The 17894-nt window shown below is 35.1% G+C and overlaps 2 protein-coding genes and 1 pseudogene across 2 annotated transcripts; 1 reads left to right on the top strand and 2 right to left on the bottom strand.

Moving 5' to 3' along the window:
• Positions 1-351: 351 nt before the first annotated feature.
• On the bottom strand, positions 352-4052 carry LOC109098428 (annotated as a pseudogene).
• A 2231-nt stretch (positions 4053-6283) lies between these two features.
• Positions 6284-7271, bottom strand: polr1h (RNA polymerase I subunit H). The gene is made up of 4 exons (XM_019112001.2): positions 7003-7271; positions 6795-6898; positions 6606-6715; positions 6284-6431 (listed from the first exon to the last, which is right to left on the bottom strand). Exons 1-4 carry the CDS (start codon positions 7118-7120, stop codon positions 6407-6409), a joined length of 357 nt encoding a protein of 118 aa, XP_018967546.1. The 5' UTR covers positions 7121-7271; the 3' UTR covers positions 6284-6406.
• Positions 7264-17084, top strand: ddx39b (DEAD (Asp-Glu-Ala-Asp) box polypeptide 39B). Its single transcript, XM_042776755.1, has 11 exons — positions 7264-7393; positions 8111-8343; positions 8448-8575; positions 8701-8793; positions 9896-10079; positions 10403-10521; positions 13489-13620; positions 15567-15676; positions 15778-15922; positions 16022-16169; positions 16510-17084. Exons 2-11 carry the CDS (start codon positions 8112-8114, stop codon positions 16524-16526), a joined length of 1308 nt encoding a protein of 435 aa, XP_042632689.1. The 5' UTR covers positions 7264-7393; position 8111; the 3' UTR covers positions 16527-17084.
• The last annotated feature ends 810 nt before the right edge of the window (positions 17085-17894 follow it).

Here is a 17894-nt window from a genome sequence, read left to right on the forward strand (position 1 = left end):
TTTCATGGCCTGAATTTCCATGTCATCAAACAAAAGAGATAGCAATCAGAATAAACTGTATTTATTGTAGTCGGTTTACCTCAGACACAAACATGAAGCAAGTACAGAAGCAAAATTAAGTCAACAAGGGAATAATAATGCAAATACCTCTCATAAACAGTAAAAAGGTTTGAACTACAGTATGTATAGAAACACTTGCAGTGAAATACACACAAAATAGTGCGCTTTACAGATAACTTCTCCTGTCCAATTTTCAGAATAATTCTCAAGTGAATAATATATCTTGTAGTCTTTCAGGGCTGTTCTTTTTTTTCCCTTTATGTTTGGCTTTTTTGTCTCTTCCAGAATCTCTTAACCTCGCTGTGTCCCCTCTGTGAGCGGGGTTCTGCCAAACCAGCACACCAAAATCCTGCAGGACAGACAGGCGCTGCTTATAAAGTACAGCAAGTACAACCTGAGCCCTGTCCTGCAACACTTCAAAATCAGCCTGGGATAAAATCTGGTGTAAAATACACAAAATGCATCACTGACCCCTACCCCAAACCTTATTCCAATGCTAAATTTTCATTTGCATTACATTTCTCTAACACACTTCTTATTCAGTCTGACATTTACATTTGAGAGACTGAACCCTGCAGGTCACCCATGGAATGGAAACAAATTCTTTATGCCACAATATCATCAAGATGTAATTTATTTTTTATTAAAATGGAGACAGCCGTTCCCAAAGGTTACATTTAAATGCAACGGTAACACTGTATTATTTAAATAACTGAAATGACTAATGTATAAAAATAGTCACGTAATATGTAATAGAGTTATCTGAAGGAAAAACAATGTAAAATTGCTTTGGAACTACAGAACTGGTCTCAAATGCACAAAGACAGACTCACCCTCAGTAAACTGTAAGCGATTTTTCTCAAGCTCCCACAGCATGGTCTGATCTGATGCTTGGGGGAAGGAAAGGCCTCTGGAAGACAGAATGATTCGTGGAAACATGTTCATGCATCCAGCAGTGAATATTTGCATAGCAGTATAGAATTTTTATGACAAACATCACCATATTGCACAAGGGAGACACATAAGGGACATCTAAGAGTGTGTTTTAATATAATATGGTAAAAAAAAAAAAACTGACTACCGTTTGTTTCTTTTATAGCCTGTGTTTAGCTTTTTACTTCGGGTGATTGCACTTAAGCTTCATAATTCACAAAACTTGTTAATTTGTGAAGATTACCACCATGAAAGAAAAAGAAGAAAAAAAACATGTAAGAATAATAAACTTTTGTTTTCTTTTTTGCAAATCAAGAACCCCGTGGAAAAATCCTATTTGCTTTTTTTTTGGGGGGAAGGATGATGATAAGTTTTTTAAAATATGTATTTTTTTTTTTGATTGCTTTGTGGGATTAATAGATTTTTATTACAGGATCAATGAGATTTTAAATTAATCAACTGGATTTTTATTCACTTTAATAATTGTAATAATTGTATAGTTATAATTATTGGATTTGATTTTTTTTTTTTGTTTTTGTTTTTAATTGTTTTTTTTTTTTAGTTATAATGTCCTAAACTATACTAAGTTTGTTCTGTTAATGCAACATTTAAATTAAACCCATTTTATTAGCATAACGGTAAAAATTAAACCTGTTAGCAATAACCTGTTTAAGCATTACTGGGTGAGCTCGGGTCCTTACGAAGTGAATGATCTGAAATCACAAAATACATGCCAAACAGCCCTATCATTAAAAGCCCAAAGCAATCTGCAGAGCAGCAGATTGTGTGTTACAGCGTCCGCACGCGTCTCTCACCTGCTGTGCAGTTATGCCGTTAGCAATGCACCTAGTCTCTGGTTACCTGAACAGCCACCAGGTTAGGAAACCCATACAGCATCTCACTACTAGTGCAATCTGGAGTTCAAAGTCTGTTAGAGAGAGATGGAGGAAGTGTGTTTTCCTTGACTGATCTTGTACAGTGTATTCCATTTTAGACAAGGCAGTGTGTATGATGTGCGTGACATACTTGTGTAGGCATATACACGGTAATTTGTTTCTACAATGATGAAGCCTGTCTCCTGTTCCTGGTGTGGCTCCGAGTGCAGTAGAAGCAGATCCAGAGGCAGGGTTTACTGTGACCCCTGCAGATAGAGTTATGGCCAACCTGGTAGAGTAGCACCTCCTTGACTTCCTCTGTGAAAAGATGATGCAAACTGATTCTGAAGAGCTTGTTTAAGGCATATTTAAAGTAAACTTTTAAATACAAAGCATTTAAAGTACCGCACAAGTAAAAAAATTAAGACTGAATTTTAGATTGCTATACAATTATAACAGCTATTTGAAAACGTCCCTAGTAATAAACAAACAAACAAACAAATAGTTATTATTATTATTTAAATATACACACAACTACTATTCAAAACTTTGGGGTCAGTAAAATGCTTCTTTTGAAGGGAAATATTTTTATTCAGGAACCATGCATTAAATTTATCAAAAGTGTCAATAAAGACATTTATATTGTTGCAAAGGATTTCTATTTCAAATAAATGTGGTTATTTTGAATTTTACATCCATCAAACAATTCTGAAAAAAAAAAAAATAATAATAACGGTTTCCACAAAAATATATACTCTTTTCAAAACTGATAATAATAATAATAAATGTTTCTTGAGCAGTAAATCAGCATATTAGGATGATTTCTGAAGGATCATGTGACACTGAAGACTGGAGTAATGATGCTGAAAATTCAGCTTTGATCACAGGATTAAATTACATTTTTAGATATTTTCAAACAGAAAACAGTTATTTTAAATTGTAATAATATTTCAGAATATTACTGTTTTTACTGTATTTTTAATCAAATAAATGCAGCCTTTGTGAGCAGAAGAGACTTCTTAAAAACATTAAAAAATCTTAATTATTCCAAACTTGAATGGTAGAGTGTGTGTGTAAATAAAAAAAACATAATTATTACCTATATATTATTATAGTTTGACTGCTATTCAGTACTTTTAAGCAATGACTGACCTTTCTTTGGAAAACCAGACCGAACTCTCGTAAATGTTGCATAAATGTGAGCTCATGCCCTCCACAGAATAATCCTGAAAGTAAAACAACAATCACACTACAAAACAAAACATTTTGACGAGCAAACCTACTTCATGGGACTATGGCAAATTACTTCTTTAATATAATTACGATAAGTAATGGCTTTTGTCTATGACTCATATGTTATTCTTGGCATTGTAAAAGCAGCACTCACCCTACCAAGAGTGGAAAAACTCAGCTGGAACAAAAAGGAAAGAATCTCCATCAGGTCCATTCCTCTCGACTATGAAGAACACAGATCAGACCGTTAATAAGGAGGTGGAGCCACATTTTCCATCACACTAACCACATTCACATGCAGCCTAATAATACAGAATGATAGCTCATCTGGAATGAAAAGTCATCATGCAAACACCTTGAGGGAATAAAAATGATCAGACTGAAAGAAGAGGTGCAAGTCTTGAATAATTCAGGAGCAAATGCCATGAAAATATCTGCTACTTTCACAATCAGATTCAAAAATACCTTGTCATGTTTTTCCGTATGTTAGAAAGGCAAACACACAGTTGTTCCATGCTAAGTTGTTTATCTTTTTCCAACAGGACTCAGAAGCTTCTTGCTGTTATTGCATGCACATAAATGTTATTCATAATTTCAACTGGGTACATAAGAATCTTTTGTTGGACTAATCTGTGCATGTAAACCTTAAGTAGGGGATATTTAGGGCCAGATTTACTAAATATGGCAAATTAGCGTGAGTGCAATTCCATAATAGCACTGATGGGGGTGGAAAGATCTGCGGCTGTCCTAAGAGCAACACACACATTTAAGAACACAGACGCAGCCAGATCATATCCATAATGACCAACGCAATCTACCATAGCAGTGCAAACTACCAACTATAACAGCCATGGTAAGTGCAACATCGGTTAACCCTCATAATGCATTTGGGTCTGTTTTGACTATTTGAAGAGATACATAAAAATATACACATTAAGAGACATCATTTGGTCTCCAACGCAATTTAAATTAGTTTTTTAAGACATGTTTTTTTTTTATTATTTTTTAATTTTTGTAACTTTTTTTAGATTTTGTACTTTTTGGACCTTGGTATAGATGGAGTACCATTAGGTGTCAAAATTCATTTAAAAATATTATATATATATATATATATATATATATATATATATATATATATATATATATATATATATATATATATATCACACCCTTTTTGGAGTAAATTTTGTTGATAAACTTGTACACCTATTGACAGATCATTGCAGCATGAAAAATGGATCACGTTTTTCATCTGAAAGTGAAAGTTTATGCAAGTAAAAATTATTTATTCTGTTTGAAAACTTTTCAGAATATTATCTATGTCGTTGTGATGTTGTGTTAGAAATAAATATGTAGGTTTCAAAAAATGTGGACGGTTTTTGAGCAATTATGATTTATAAAGTCAATGGATTCATTTGGAATTTAATTCAATTCTTTTAATTCCAATGCGGCTAATACTGGTAATTCTCATATTACAGTATATGTTCTTATAAATTTCATAAAATGATAAATTCAGATAAGATTACTCATCAATATTGAAAAAAAAAATATATTTTTCATCATAGTTTTTGGTGTGATTCATGTGTAATTTAAAACTGTAATAATTTCTCAATTTCAATTTTTAATTAATCAAAAAGGTGTAAATGCAGTAATAACATTGTAACATTCAAAACTGGAATGTATTCACCTTCACTCACAAACTCACAAAGAAGTTCACAAACCTTAGTAAAAAAAGCATAATTAATCTAAATATTCTTCTCCCATAAATTTTTCTTAATGGGAAACCGCTACAAATGCATATGCAATAAGGGTTTTTTTTTTTTTACTGTGTGGCTTTAGTAAATCCTGACAGTAGATTTTTAATGCCAAAGGTGTTTTTGTGCTGGCACAAGCTGTTAGTAAATCTGACATTTAATGTACAGACTCTATATGTCATGCAGTGACCTGTGCTGTTTTGAGTTACTGCAGGGTGAAGTACCACAGCTTCAGTGTCCAGCAGCAGGAACTGAAACCCTGCCAATGTGATAGAAGGAGCCTCACCAGCCTCGCTGAGAGAGAAAAAACAGATCAAGATCATGATGTTTTGTAAGAAGTCTCATCGTGGGTGCATTCATTTGATTAAAAAATAATTTTACGATTTAAAATAACAATTTTCTGTTTTAATATATTGTGAATTGTAATTTATTACTGTGGTGCCAAAGCTGAATTTTAGCAGCCATAACTCCAGTGTCACATGATCCTTCAGAAATCATTATAATATTCTGATTTGCTGCTCAAAAAAACATTTATTATTATTATTATTATTATTATTATTATTATTATTATTATTATGTTTAAAACAGCTGAGTAGAATTGTTTCAGGTTTCTTTGATGAATAAGAAAATTCAGCAGAACAGCATTTATCTGAAATAGAAATCTTTTGTAACATTATAAATGTCTTTATCATCACTTTCGATCATTTTAAAAGCATCCTCAAAAGTATCTAAAATTGTCACTTCCGTATCGATCACATGTCATCATTGTTTCAGTAGTGACACAAGGGAACACATAATCCTTTATTTAGGAGAAATAAACAACATTTTAGTAGTTATGCTAATTTTTTGTATTTTAGTATGTGAGTTAAAGTTCTGTAATATCATGTGGTCGCTACCAAAACATTACAGTCAATACCGAAACATGGGATGTTCTGTCAAAAAATATATAAATATAAGTATATTGAAGTATCAAAGATGTTATGATAGTGTTTGGTTCAATGTATACTCAAACTAATGAATACTTAACTTTGAAATCAGTATGATCAACTTTTTGCCTTTTGCAAAGAAAGATTGGATTAAAAAAACAACAACAAATCTCATAAATTACACTTGAAATATTGTTAAAATTGTAATTGTTATTGATTTACCCACAAAAACTTTTTAATAAAATAGCAAAAAATATATTTAGAAGGTATATGTGAGCAAAATCTTAATAGCTCAATACAACCCGTCTTATTAAATTATATATTATAGTGTTTCGGTATGAGAATTAACTGCATAATTACTAGAAATATGTACCGTGGATACACAAACATAAAAAAAAAAAAAATTGTGTTTTTTTCCCAAGATCTTTCCATCAGTTCTGTAGAGTGGCCCATATAATATAAACTCAATAAGCCCTGCAAAAAAGCACTTATGCACACATTATTTTTCTTTTCTTTTATTTTTACTAACATTGAAGACATGTACAAAGCATTTTTTATATTTCACACTAGTTAAATTCCGATAACCAATAAATGTGAATGACCACAGCAGCAGCAGCAAAGTCTCTCATGAATCTTCCTTTTCTTGAAACCTGTAACAGAGAAATCAAATGAACAGTTTCTGTCATCAGCACACGTATAGAATAATGGCAATTACGATCGCTTAAAACAATGTCGAAACACTAAACAGCATTCAGAACAAACTACTGAAAAAAGTATTAATTTATAATAAAGCGGGGTGTATAAGAGCATAACATGTTAATAACCTGCAGTGTATGCACGTGAAGAAGACCGTCTGTCCTTCATCTGCAGACCTCATCTGTCTTGTGTGATAAACCATTCCTTCTTTGTTACAGCGGGAGCATCTCCTGTCGATCTGATGGAAAGTTTGCAGAAGATTACAAAGAGAGCTGATGGTATTTAAGGATCAATCTCTGTAGGTTTAAATAACTTACCACTGGCCCCTTCAGCTCAGCATCCTCTTCACTGTCAACAGCGCTGGAGCTCTGATCCAGAGGATTAAACACCACCGAGGACTTAATAACTTGACCTGTGAATTCTGAGAGAGAATCCTGCAGTTAATTCATAACATAAACTCACTGATGAATCACAAACCTCTGCAGAGTGTAGTGTCATAAACAACACATTCAACACGTCTCTCACCTCGGACAGGGATTTTGAAAGAGCACCGCGGGCAGGTAATAGTATTTTCTCTCCCAGGCACTGGAAGGATATTCCCACATTCCGGGCAAAAGTTGAGATCGCCACTAAAACATGACATTTCTGGCGCCGCGTTCAAAACAAGACGAGTCAGGACATAAACAGAACTTACTTATTAAAGCTCAAACGCAATGGCCTCGGACCTGTTTTAATAACAATGACAATATTTCTCGTCTATGATCTGAGGTGTCTCTTCTCAAGGCGGCTCACGCAGGTCCACATGTTGGGTCCTTCATCGAAACGTTAGCGGTCGATTCGTCGCGGGTCGATGACGTCGTCGCCACCCTTTTCAGCAGGTGCAGTGAAACTCAGCTGCTTCACACAGTATTCCGAGGTAACTGAGATTATTTAATACTATGAAACGTCAAAATAAACACGCGAAGTGATAAGAGACTGCATAGTCCGTCAGAAAACACAAGGGAATGTTGTGCTTTAGTGACGGTTTGGCCCGCTACATCTCTTGGGCTAAATGGATAAGCTACAGCTAATGTGTTTGGGGTAGTTTGCTAGCTTGAGCTACTCGCGTGTTAATTAATTAATGTAAAACAACAGATTTTTTTTCTCTTAGCAATTGTTATACTAGAGAAGCCTGTAGCTCAATTAATAATGCGATTAATTGAGGCTGTTAAAAGACAATAATAACTGTCTTGATAAAAGCTAATAAGTCTGTATGGTCAGCTAATTTTAATGTAATTGATGATGTATTGTTATTTATTTAATAATAATATTATCAAATGAAATGTATATAGTTTTTTTTGTTATATTTGATAAAAATAATATTTAATTAACGTACATATATGTTAATAAAAATGGTAATTATGTTATCAAATCTAATTTATGTGTGTGTATACATATATAATTTCATGAAATTATATTTGATAACGTTTTATTAACACACACACACATACATATATTATATTAAACATATGGTAGCATGATTGTATAATGTAATCATCAATATCTCATGTCTACTTTTATAGTATGAGATAATTCAGTTAGTTTGATTACTTACTTGCGTATTTCTTTGTTGTCTTTCCCAACCTCTCTGCAGGATGACGGAGAACGACGTTGAGAACGAGCTGTTGGATTATGAGGAGGATGAGGTGGATGCAGGTGGTGTCGGGGACACAGGACTTGGACACAACGATGGCATAATATCCATCAGGAAAGAAGGGGTCAAAGGCTCATATGTGTCCATCCACTCCTCGGGATTCAGGGATTTCCTTCTCAAACCAGAACTGCTGAGAGCTATAGTGGACTGTGGCTTTGAACACCCATCTGAGGGTGAGCAGTTCAGCACGTGCTCATAGAAGTTTCTTTGCTTTCAGAATATCAGTTTGAGATATTATATTTGAATATGTTTGTGTGTGTGTTTTATTCTCTTTCAGTTCAGCATGAATGCATTCCTCAGGCGATCCTGGGGATGGATGTATTATGTCAGGCCAAGTCTGGAATGGGGAAGACGGCTGTCTTTGTGTTGGCCACCCTTCAGCAGCTGGAGCCAGTGACCGGGCAGGTAATGGCAATCTTTTTAAATGCTTTGAAAACAAAGAATCAAGACAAAACTAAAATGATGTCTCTGAGTGTGCGTAATGTGCCCTGCCACAGTTTTTGGGGTTGACCAGTGATTGCTTTCATCAGGTGTCAGTGTTGGTGATGTGTCACACCCGAGAGCTGGCCTTCCAGATCAGCAAAGAGTACGAGCGCTTCTCCAAATACATGCCCAGTGTCAAGGTAGGAAGACAAATTTACATTTCTAGGAAAAGTTTTAGTTCATGTGTTTCCGATTTACAATCGCGGGATATATAAGAACTACTTACTTTTCAAATCTGTTCTGATCTGTACTGAAGAAGAGGCTGTTAAAAAGTGTAAAAATGGCCTCCCTTTCCATTCTTGTGTTGGAATTTAAATTGGAATGACAGGAAGAGCAATTTACGGAATTGTAAATGAGATGCAATGATAATTAGTCACATCAGAAAGGAATTTCATTAGTCCAAGTTGTGAAACAAAGCATAAATACTAACACCACGTTCAAAATTTTGGGGTCAAAATTAAGTATTTAATACTTTTATTCAGCAAATAATTTCTGTTAATTTGAATCTTATAGTCCTTAAAGATTCCAGAGAAAAAGTATAACAGTTTCCACAAAAATATTAAGCAGCAGAACTGTTTTCAACATTGATAATAATAGGAAATATTTTTTGAGCAGCATGATTTCTGAAGGATCATGTGACACTGAAGACTGGAGTAATGATGCTGAAAATTCAGCTTTACATCACAGGAATAAAATAATTGGAACGTAGTTATTTTAAATTGTGATAATATTTCACAATATTAATGTTTTTACTGTATCTTTGTTAAGAATAAATATAGCCATATTAAATATAAAAGAATATATTTGGTCTGTAATATATTGATATTTGGCTTTTGATGATAGGAAAAAGTATTCTTCTATGATGGTCTGTGAAATTATATTTTATTAAATATGACAATATATAAATTATTTCTGAAATGCATATATAAATACATTTCAGAAATACATTTTTAAGAGGCATTTAGAAAATCATTCATATTATTATTAATATCATATAATGTTTCTTAAAATATCCCACTTTTATGTGTAATCAATACTGATAAATTAAATATATTAATAAAACCTACACTTGCAGTTACACTTCTGTACATTCACACTTCTTGTTTGTTATATAATTAAAAATCAAGGAGTTGAATTTAAAAGACGGTAATAATCTGCATGTCTAACAAACTGTAACTTTTCAATATTGCTGTGCACAAAGGTTTCTCAGGTTTCTCTGCTTGCGCTGTCTCTCTCCCCCAGGTGGCAGTGTTCTTTGGTGGTTTATCTATAAAGAAGGACGAGGAGGTTCTGAAGAAAGAGAGCCCTCATGTGGTGGTGGGAACTCCTGGACGTATTCTAGCTCTGTCTCGCAACAAGAGTCTCAACCTGCGCCACATCAAGCACTTCATCCTGGACGAATGCGACAAGATGCTGGAGCAACTTGGTGAGCAGACCGTTTATGAGACTATGGCTGTGTTCAGAATGAAATAACACTGAATTCTGTGCAGTACACACTGTATACTGCATACTTTTCTTTAAAAGCAGCAGCAGGTGAAACAGTAGGCATTATTCTACTGTTCCATTGTTGTCACATGATCTAACAAGAATGGTTACTTTGCATCTTAATTCAGTTTTTAATAAACTATTTCTTTGCACACTATCCATACTGACACTATATACTGTAGTTCAGAAACGGTATGTGTAGCATGCTGTATATGAATGCATTTTAATAATATGAATGCATTGTTCTTTTACTGTCCCCTGCAGACATGCGGCGTGATGTCCAGGAGATCTTTCGCATGACCCCTCACGAGAAGCAGGTCATGATGTTCAGTGCCACCCTGAGTAAAGAGATCCGTCCCGTCTGCAGAAAGTTCATGCAAGATGTAATTACGCCTCTCCTACTTCTACCATGTCAGCAGCTCCTTCCCTTCACAAGACCACCTCATACACACCTGAAAGAGCAGGCTCAGGAGTGGGATCCATTTACGGCCTCCCTGAGACATCGTAACGCTAAATGCCCCTCTCTGCTGCCCGTTTGATAATCACAGACTGTTAAATAATAGAGGCATGGCGAAAAAGATGTTAAGTCCTTAATCCCCGCCTCAGCTGGCAGCGCTGCGTCAGCATTTGGCAAACACGGTCACACATCCGTTTGGCCAACAGATAATGCTTCGTCCATCAGGCTATAAATTTAAATAGGTCCTTTAACAACCTTTGCTAAAGTCATGAAGAGCCCATCCAATGTATTTTAAACAGGATAAGAGGATGTCTTTAAGGGAAGGATCTAGTGTATCTTCAAATCTTCAGGGCAGTAAAATTCAAAGCATAAACGCATCTTTCAAAATAAAAATGTAATTTATTCCTGAAATGGCAACGCTTTTTTTTATTATTTCACTCGCAGTATCCATTTATCAAGACAAATTGCTTTAATTCCTGCTCAGTTGTAATTCCAGCCTAGAGACCTGTCCTCAAATAACCTTTAATTAGGAGGAGAAGAACTTGTTGGAGCTTCATGAATTCTGTTGTCAACTGCCAGAGACTCTCAAGGGCCACAAAACTAAAACCAATAAAGTATTGGCCAAACAAAGCAAGCCAGCTGCTAAAAACTCCATTAGATTCACTGCAAACTGGCTCTCCAGGGCTGCAGTTAATTACTCTTTAACAAAGCAGACAGCAGGAATAAAATGAAACAAAAGATTCAGTCACTGGCGGCATGAATCAGTTCAGGTCGACCGGCCAATGATGGAACAGCTCTCAATCAATTCAGCTGATTAAAACAGTTCTGCATCTGCCCCCAAGAAAAAAAGACAAACTGTCGCTAAGTTAAAGTCAAGGCAATAAAACTGGCCCACAGTGGAGGAGAAAGAATGCGCGGGTGTGAGGGACAAGAGGAGAAAGAGAAAGGGAGGATTAAGCTGCGGAAGACTGGAGCGAGAGGGATGAGATGATGAAGAAACTTAGATGAGAGAGAGGAGACATGCGCGGGTGTAGATAGAGATGCTCTTGAAGAACCGTTAGGTGGCCATAAGCAACAAAGTCATGATTCAAAAAGAAACTGTAATTAGTAGAATACAACTTTGAGTCCCCTTTAAAATGCTCAATGACATGTGAGGGGTGTGGCTTTACTAAATATTCATAAGCAAATCCCCTTGCACCATAATATACTATAAAATAACGACTAATGACTTTGAATTCAAACACAAACAGATTCAAACATACACTCTTTAGTGCCTATTTAGTGAGAGTTACAGTATATAAACCGTATTGAGATGCTGCCTGATGTAATCTTCTGATTTGAGGTCGAAGACCATTTAGTAAAATGAGCTTTAGACCAGCTCAGCAGCAAATAGAGGATTGACTGACAGACAGTAAAGATAGATTTGCCTAAACATCTCAAAGGTAAGTGCAAATGTGCATTTAGCAGTGTCACTGTGTCAGACACAGCCGGAGGTGCAGTTTAGTGCTTTTATTAAGAGCCCAATAGTGATATGATCTCAGTAATTTTCCATGGTCATTGCTGATGGCTATTTTACCCGAAAGCTTTGATTTAGTAGCCCAGATCTTAAAACATCAGTCTACCACCTGCATAGAACAGATCAGATTGAGGATGTTCTCTGTATATTTAATGAAGCAATCTGGTGCATGAATTAGGCCTTCTGAACCTCCCACTGCTAAATGTTAAACAGTGTTGCAGTATTGTGTGAGGAGGTTTATGAGTGTTTAAAGTCAACATGAAACAGCATTCATAACTTGTAATGCTTGGATAGAAAGAGACAATTTCAGAATAAAACAAGGAGAAATTGTGGGGTGGGACTTGATTGGATGGTGAAAAGTGGGCAGGCCATGCCTGAATGAACTTTGCAATCAGCTGAAACAGCACTGGCACACGCTTTTGACTGGTTTGGTGGCTGAATGTTGACATTACCCCACTGTAATGCTTCTTTTAGTCAAGTCTGTTGTTTTTGTAATGTTTACTCAAACTGAATTACCTACTTGCAAGAATTTAGAAAGGCTATGTATTGCCATGAGATTGTTGCCTTGGCCTAATTGAAATCATAAAAAAGAGATGTTGAGGCAGAGCGAGTTAGTGCATTTTAATGAAAGAATACAGAGACAAATGTTCTTATTCTGTGGAATAATGTGCACTGGTGAATCAGTCGTATTATGAACAGGAGTGTGTATTTACACCGCAAATAGGGTTTTGATTTCATGTTGACTTTATTCTACTTTGAACTCATTTCTGAGTTTTAACATTTCCATTAAACTGCACATTGATTGATTTAATGGAAGTAGCTTTACTTTGTGTTCCTCTATAGCAGAACTGTAGTTTTGGAACTTCTATTCAGAAATAGCACAGATTTTAGGCTTGATATTGGTAGCTAAAAGTAGCCTAGGACAGCAGGGTAGCATTTATCATTGTGTTGAGACAGTAAGTGTGTGTGCGTGTGTGTTGTGTCCTCATTGGCTTGGGACGGGAGGGGAGGGTGAATCTAACCCCCGTCCCTTCTCTCCCCTCCCTTTCTCCTGCTGTTTCATAACTCTCTCCTTTCTAACACCATGTTCTCCTTCTCACTGTCGTCTCCTCCCCACCACTGTCCTTCGCTAAAAACGTTATACCTCTTTTGTCCTTGTTTTTCTTTGTTCTGGCGTCATTCTTTCCCTTTCCACCCATGCCGTCACACTGTCATAAACCCCACTTCCTCTTTCACACACTTGTAACATTATTATCTGCACCACCCTGGTCTTGTCAACTTTCCTGTATGTGTCTTCACACAATCTTAACCCGGTGAACCTGCACGCTCCTCTCCCACCCCTCCTCACCTTCCCCCTGCTTCCACTGGTTGTCCTAGCCGATGGAAATTTTTGTGGACGACGAGACCAAGCTGACACTTCACGGCCTCCAGCAGTACTACGTCAAGCTGAAGGACAACGAGAAGAACAGGAAGCTCTTTGACCTCCTGGATGTGTTGGAGTTCAACCAGGTATCTCTAGAGTCCAGTAGGACACATGCAAAAGTCTCCAAACACTGTCGATTCAAACCAAGAGTGACTTGAGAGAGAGAGACCACACTGTTTTTTGCCGCTTTCTAAGAAACGTTTGCATATCTGAAAGCGACATGCACTCTGGTCATTCACATGCTTTAATGCACAATACAACACAACCCATTTGAATACAGATTTTGTTTATTCAATTAAATGCAAACTACAACTGAATGGAATGGAATGGATGGAAGTAAAATTGTATGGATGAAATACAACTGAGTTCAAAACCACATTCAAAATCTGGGATTTACAATCTTAAACCTAGAAATAAAGTTTTGATGTAACATAATTATGCAATTTTACAACCATAACCTTAAATAATGTATTTAAGATTTAAGATTAGATTTTTTTTTTTACAAATGTTTTTGAAATAATTATCTTATACTCACCAAGGCTGCATTTGTTTGATCAAAAATACAGTAAAAACTAATATTTTGAAATATTATTAAATTAAAATAACCGTTTTCTAAATTATTTTTTAAAATGTAATGTATTTCTGTGATCAAAGCTGAATTTTCAGCATCATTACTCCAGTCTTCAGTGTCACATGATCCTTCAGAAATCATTATAATATGATGATTTGCTGCTCAAGAAACATGTCCTATTAATGTTATTTTTGTAATTTAATGTGTTTTTGTTAATTTTGTGGAAACTGAGATACATTTTTTCTTTCAGGATTCTCTGATGACTAGAAAATTAAAAGAACAGCATTTATCATTTACAAATCTTTTATAACATTGTAAATGTCTTTACTGCCATGCTTGATCAATTTAATGCATCCTTGCTGAATTTTATTTGCTATATATATATATATATATATTTTATAACATTGTAGTTTGGAAACATTACTATTTTTAATGTTTTTGAAAGAAGTCTCTTCTGCTCATCAAGCCTGCATTTATTTGATCAAAAATACAGAAAAAAAACAGTAATATTGTGAATATTATTACAACTTAAAATAATAGTTTTCTATTTAAATATACTTTTAAAAAAAAATAATTTATTCCTGTGATGCAAAGCTGAATTTTCAGCATCATTACTCCAGCCTTCAGTGTCACATGTAACATCCAGTCTATCACATGATCATTTAGAAATCATTCTAATATTCTGATTTATTATGAGTGTTGGAAACAGTTCTGCTGTCTAATATATTTGATGAATAAAAGGTTAAAAAGAACTGCATTTCTGAACTGCAAAAAAAAAAAATCTAATAATATATATTCTAATAATATATTTTCTTTACTATCACTTTTTATTTTAAATATTTATATTTAAAAAACATAGCTTCTTCTTCTTTTTTTTTTTTTTTTTTTTTTTTTTTTCATAAAAAAAGTATCCTAAAAAAAAGTATCACATGTTCTGAAAAAATATTAAGCAGCAGAACTGTTTTCCAACTTTGATAATGAATCATCATATTAGAATGATTTCTAAAGGATCATGTGATAATGATCCTAAAAAATCATCTTTGCATCACAGAAATAAATTATAATTTAAAGTATAATAAATTTAAAAACAATTATTTTAAATTGTAATAATATATCACAATATTACATTTTTCTGTATTTTTGATCAAATAAATGCAGGCTTGATGAGCAGAAGAAACTTCTTTCAAAAACATTAAAAATAGTAATGTTTCCAAACTTTTGACCTGTACTGTATATATATATCTCTATCTCCAAGCTTTTATTTGGGTTGCTGGATGACCCAAACAATTTTTGGTCAGTTTTTTTGCCAAGCACTCCAAAAGATTGATTTGAGCTATGGGGAAAAAAGTGATTTCAAGGGGAGAGTTTTTGCCCTTGGTTTGACGTGGCCATTGGGATTTGATGTTTCATTTTAATGAAGACAGCTGGTTGGTTCAGTGTTACAGCTGCTTAGTATTGCAGGTGGTGATCTTCGTGAAGTCCGTGCAGCGTTGTATTGCTCTGGCTCAGTTGCTGGTGGAGCAAAATTTCCCTGCCATCGCCATTCATAGAGCAATGCCTCAAGACGAAAGGTAAAACACATTCCACATTATGCACTTAATGTTACAGATATGATGGTAGGATTTTTTAGGTGCTCATATCACATTTGAGACTCTTATTATTATCATCCCAGATTAGCTCGATATCAGCAGTTCAAGGATTTCCAGAGACGGATCCTGGTGGCCACAAACCTGTTTGGCCGAGGTATGGACATCGAAAGAGTCAACATCGCCTTCAACTACGACATGCCTGAAGATTCAGACACATACCTGCACAGGGTCAGTTCAGTTCATGTGATCATGATTTGTCAAACAAAGCCAAGTTATGGGATGTAAACGGATTCATCTGAACAGCTTTCACTTTGCTCATTCCTTCAGGTTGCAAGGGCTGGCAGGTTTGGAACGAAAGGTCTGGCCATCACCTTTGTGTCAGATGAGACTGACGCCCGCACTTTGAACGATGTTCAGGACAGGTTTGAGGTGAACATCAGCGAACTTCCAGAGGAGATTGACATCTCATCATATAGTGAGTGATAATATTTCATCTTTACAGGCTGGTTTTCCAATCAAAAGCAGTTTTAAAGGGATAATTCCCAAAAAAAAAAAAAAAAAAATTAATTCTCACCATTTATTCACTTATTTCAAAAACCTGTTCAACTGCCTTTCATGTGGAACACAAAAGAAGATATTTTGAAGAATGTCTAGGTTGCTCTTTTCAATACAGGAAGTGGCGCTGTCAAGCTCCAAAATTAAAACATTTGTATGCAGGAGACCAAGTGACAGAAATCTAATTTTTGGGTTTTTGTTAATAGAAAATGTCTAAATTTTCTTACATGATTTTCTCCTTGTGTATCTGTTTCTCCTAGTTGAGCAAACACGATAAAGACGACAGAACACAAAAGGCAACAGTTTCTTCGGAGGATGCATGGCATTGTAGCATTTGGTAGCAACAGAGAGTTTATATTTCACATAGACTGTTAACGGTGTTAGTGCATACTTAAAATAAACAGCTCATATCACAGTGTTATCTTATATTGTAGTGGATTTCCTAGAACCTCCTCAATAGTTCAGTTTTGATTTTGCTTGTTGAAAGTAAAAAAAAAATGCTTTATGTTCAATGTTAATATTCTTCCTCCCAATATGAATAATTTGCTTGTTTTTGAATTTTGGTTATTTATAATGGCGAGGCATAATTTTTGTTTTTTGTTGTGAGAGGAGTTTTCATCATTGGATTATAGTGGACCATACAGTTGATTGCATTGATGTAAAATTGTTGGAAAGTTATTTAATATATTAGCAGTATATGCTGAATGCTTGTTACCAGTGAAGTAGGTATCAACTCTATGTATTCAGTGTGTGTTCAGTTGCCAGGCAAATGGCCACTTTGTTTAAACTACTTAATGCTTGTTAAACCAAATAAAGTATGTTTGGTTCATTTACAGACACTTTGTTTTCAATGATTTAAAGATTAGTGTTTTCACACATGGTCCGTTTTTTTAAGATTACAGAGTGGTTCGCAAGATTTTTGGTTGGTTAACACTCTGAAGCCAAAAGTTAACTTCCCTTCCCCAGTTATGCAGACTGTACTGATGACAGGAATTACACTGCGTACTGGAAAGAACAGTTCACTGGACCTTCACAAGACAGAGTGGAACACGGAAATGAAGGACACCTAGGTTTTAATGAATTCAGACCCTCAGAAGTCATTTGCACTGCAAAGGTGGACCAGAAGCACTTCTGAAGTGGCATTTATACAGACTGTTTAATGCTGCTCTGAGGTAGCTTGAATGCATTTACACCACAATTTCAACTGTATATTGATACTAGGTGGTGATGTGTGTCAGAACAGGAATGATCTGGCTTCTGTGCATCTTTACATTGAATTTTGAGCAGGCGCAGGGCAGTCTTAGCTGTATTTGTTGATTTGTGAACCAGCCCACATTATAACTACCTTTGAGCCGAAAGATATATGTTTTTTTTTTTTTTTTTTTGATGCAATGGTCAGAAGTTAAAATGATTCAGATTCATAATGATCAATTCACTTATATGACACGTCTTATTTCATATGGACGTAGAAGATGAAATGGTGCTGTGCAACTTAACACACGTGGGAGTTGGACGTCCGTCAACTGAACTGAAGACGTTTCCAATATAGACAGCTTTGTTTCAGTATAAGATGACCTAGTTTTGTGTAAATCTTTCCAGACTGAGCTGCTGCTGTTTTGAAAACATCTTGGTTTGAGACCAGCTG

Source organism: Cyprinus carpio, chromosome A19 (genome assembly GCF_018340385.1).
Source record: "Cyprinus carpio isolate SPL01 chromosome A19, ASM1834038v1, whole genome shotgun sequence".
Lineage (NCBI taxonomy): Eukaryota > Metazoa > Chordata > Actinopteri > Cypriniformes > Cyprinidae > Cyprinus > Cyprinus carpio.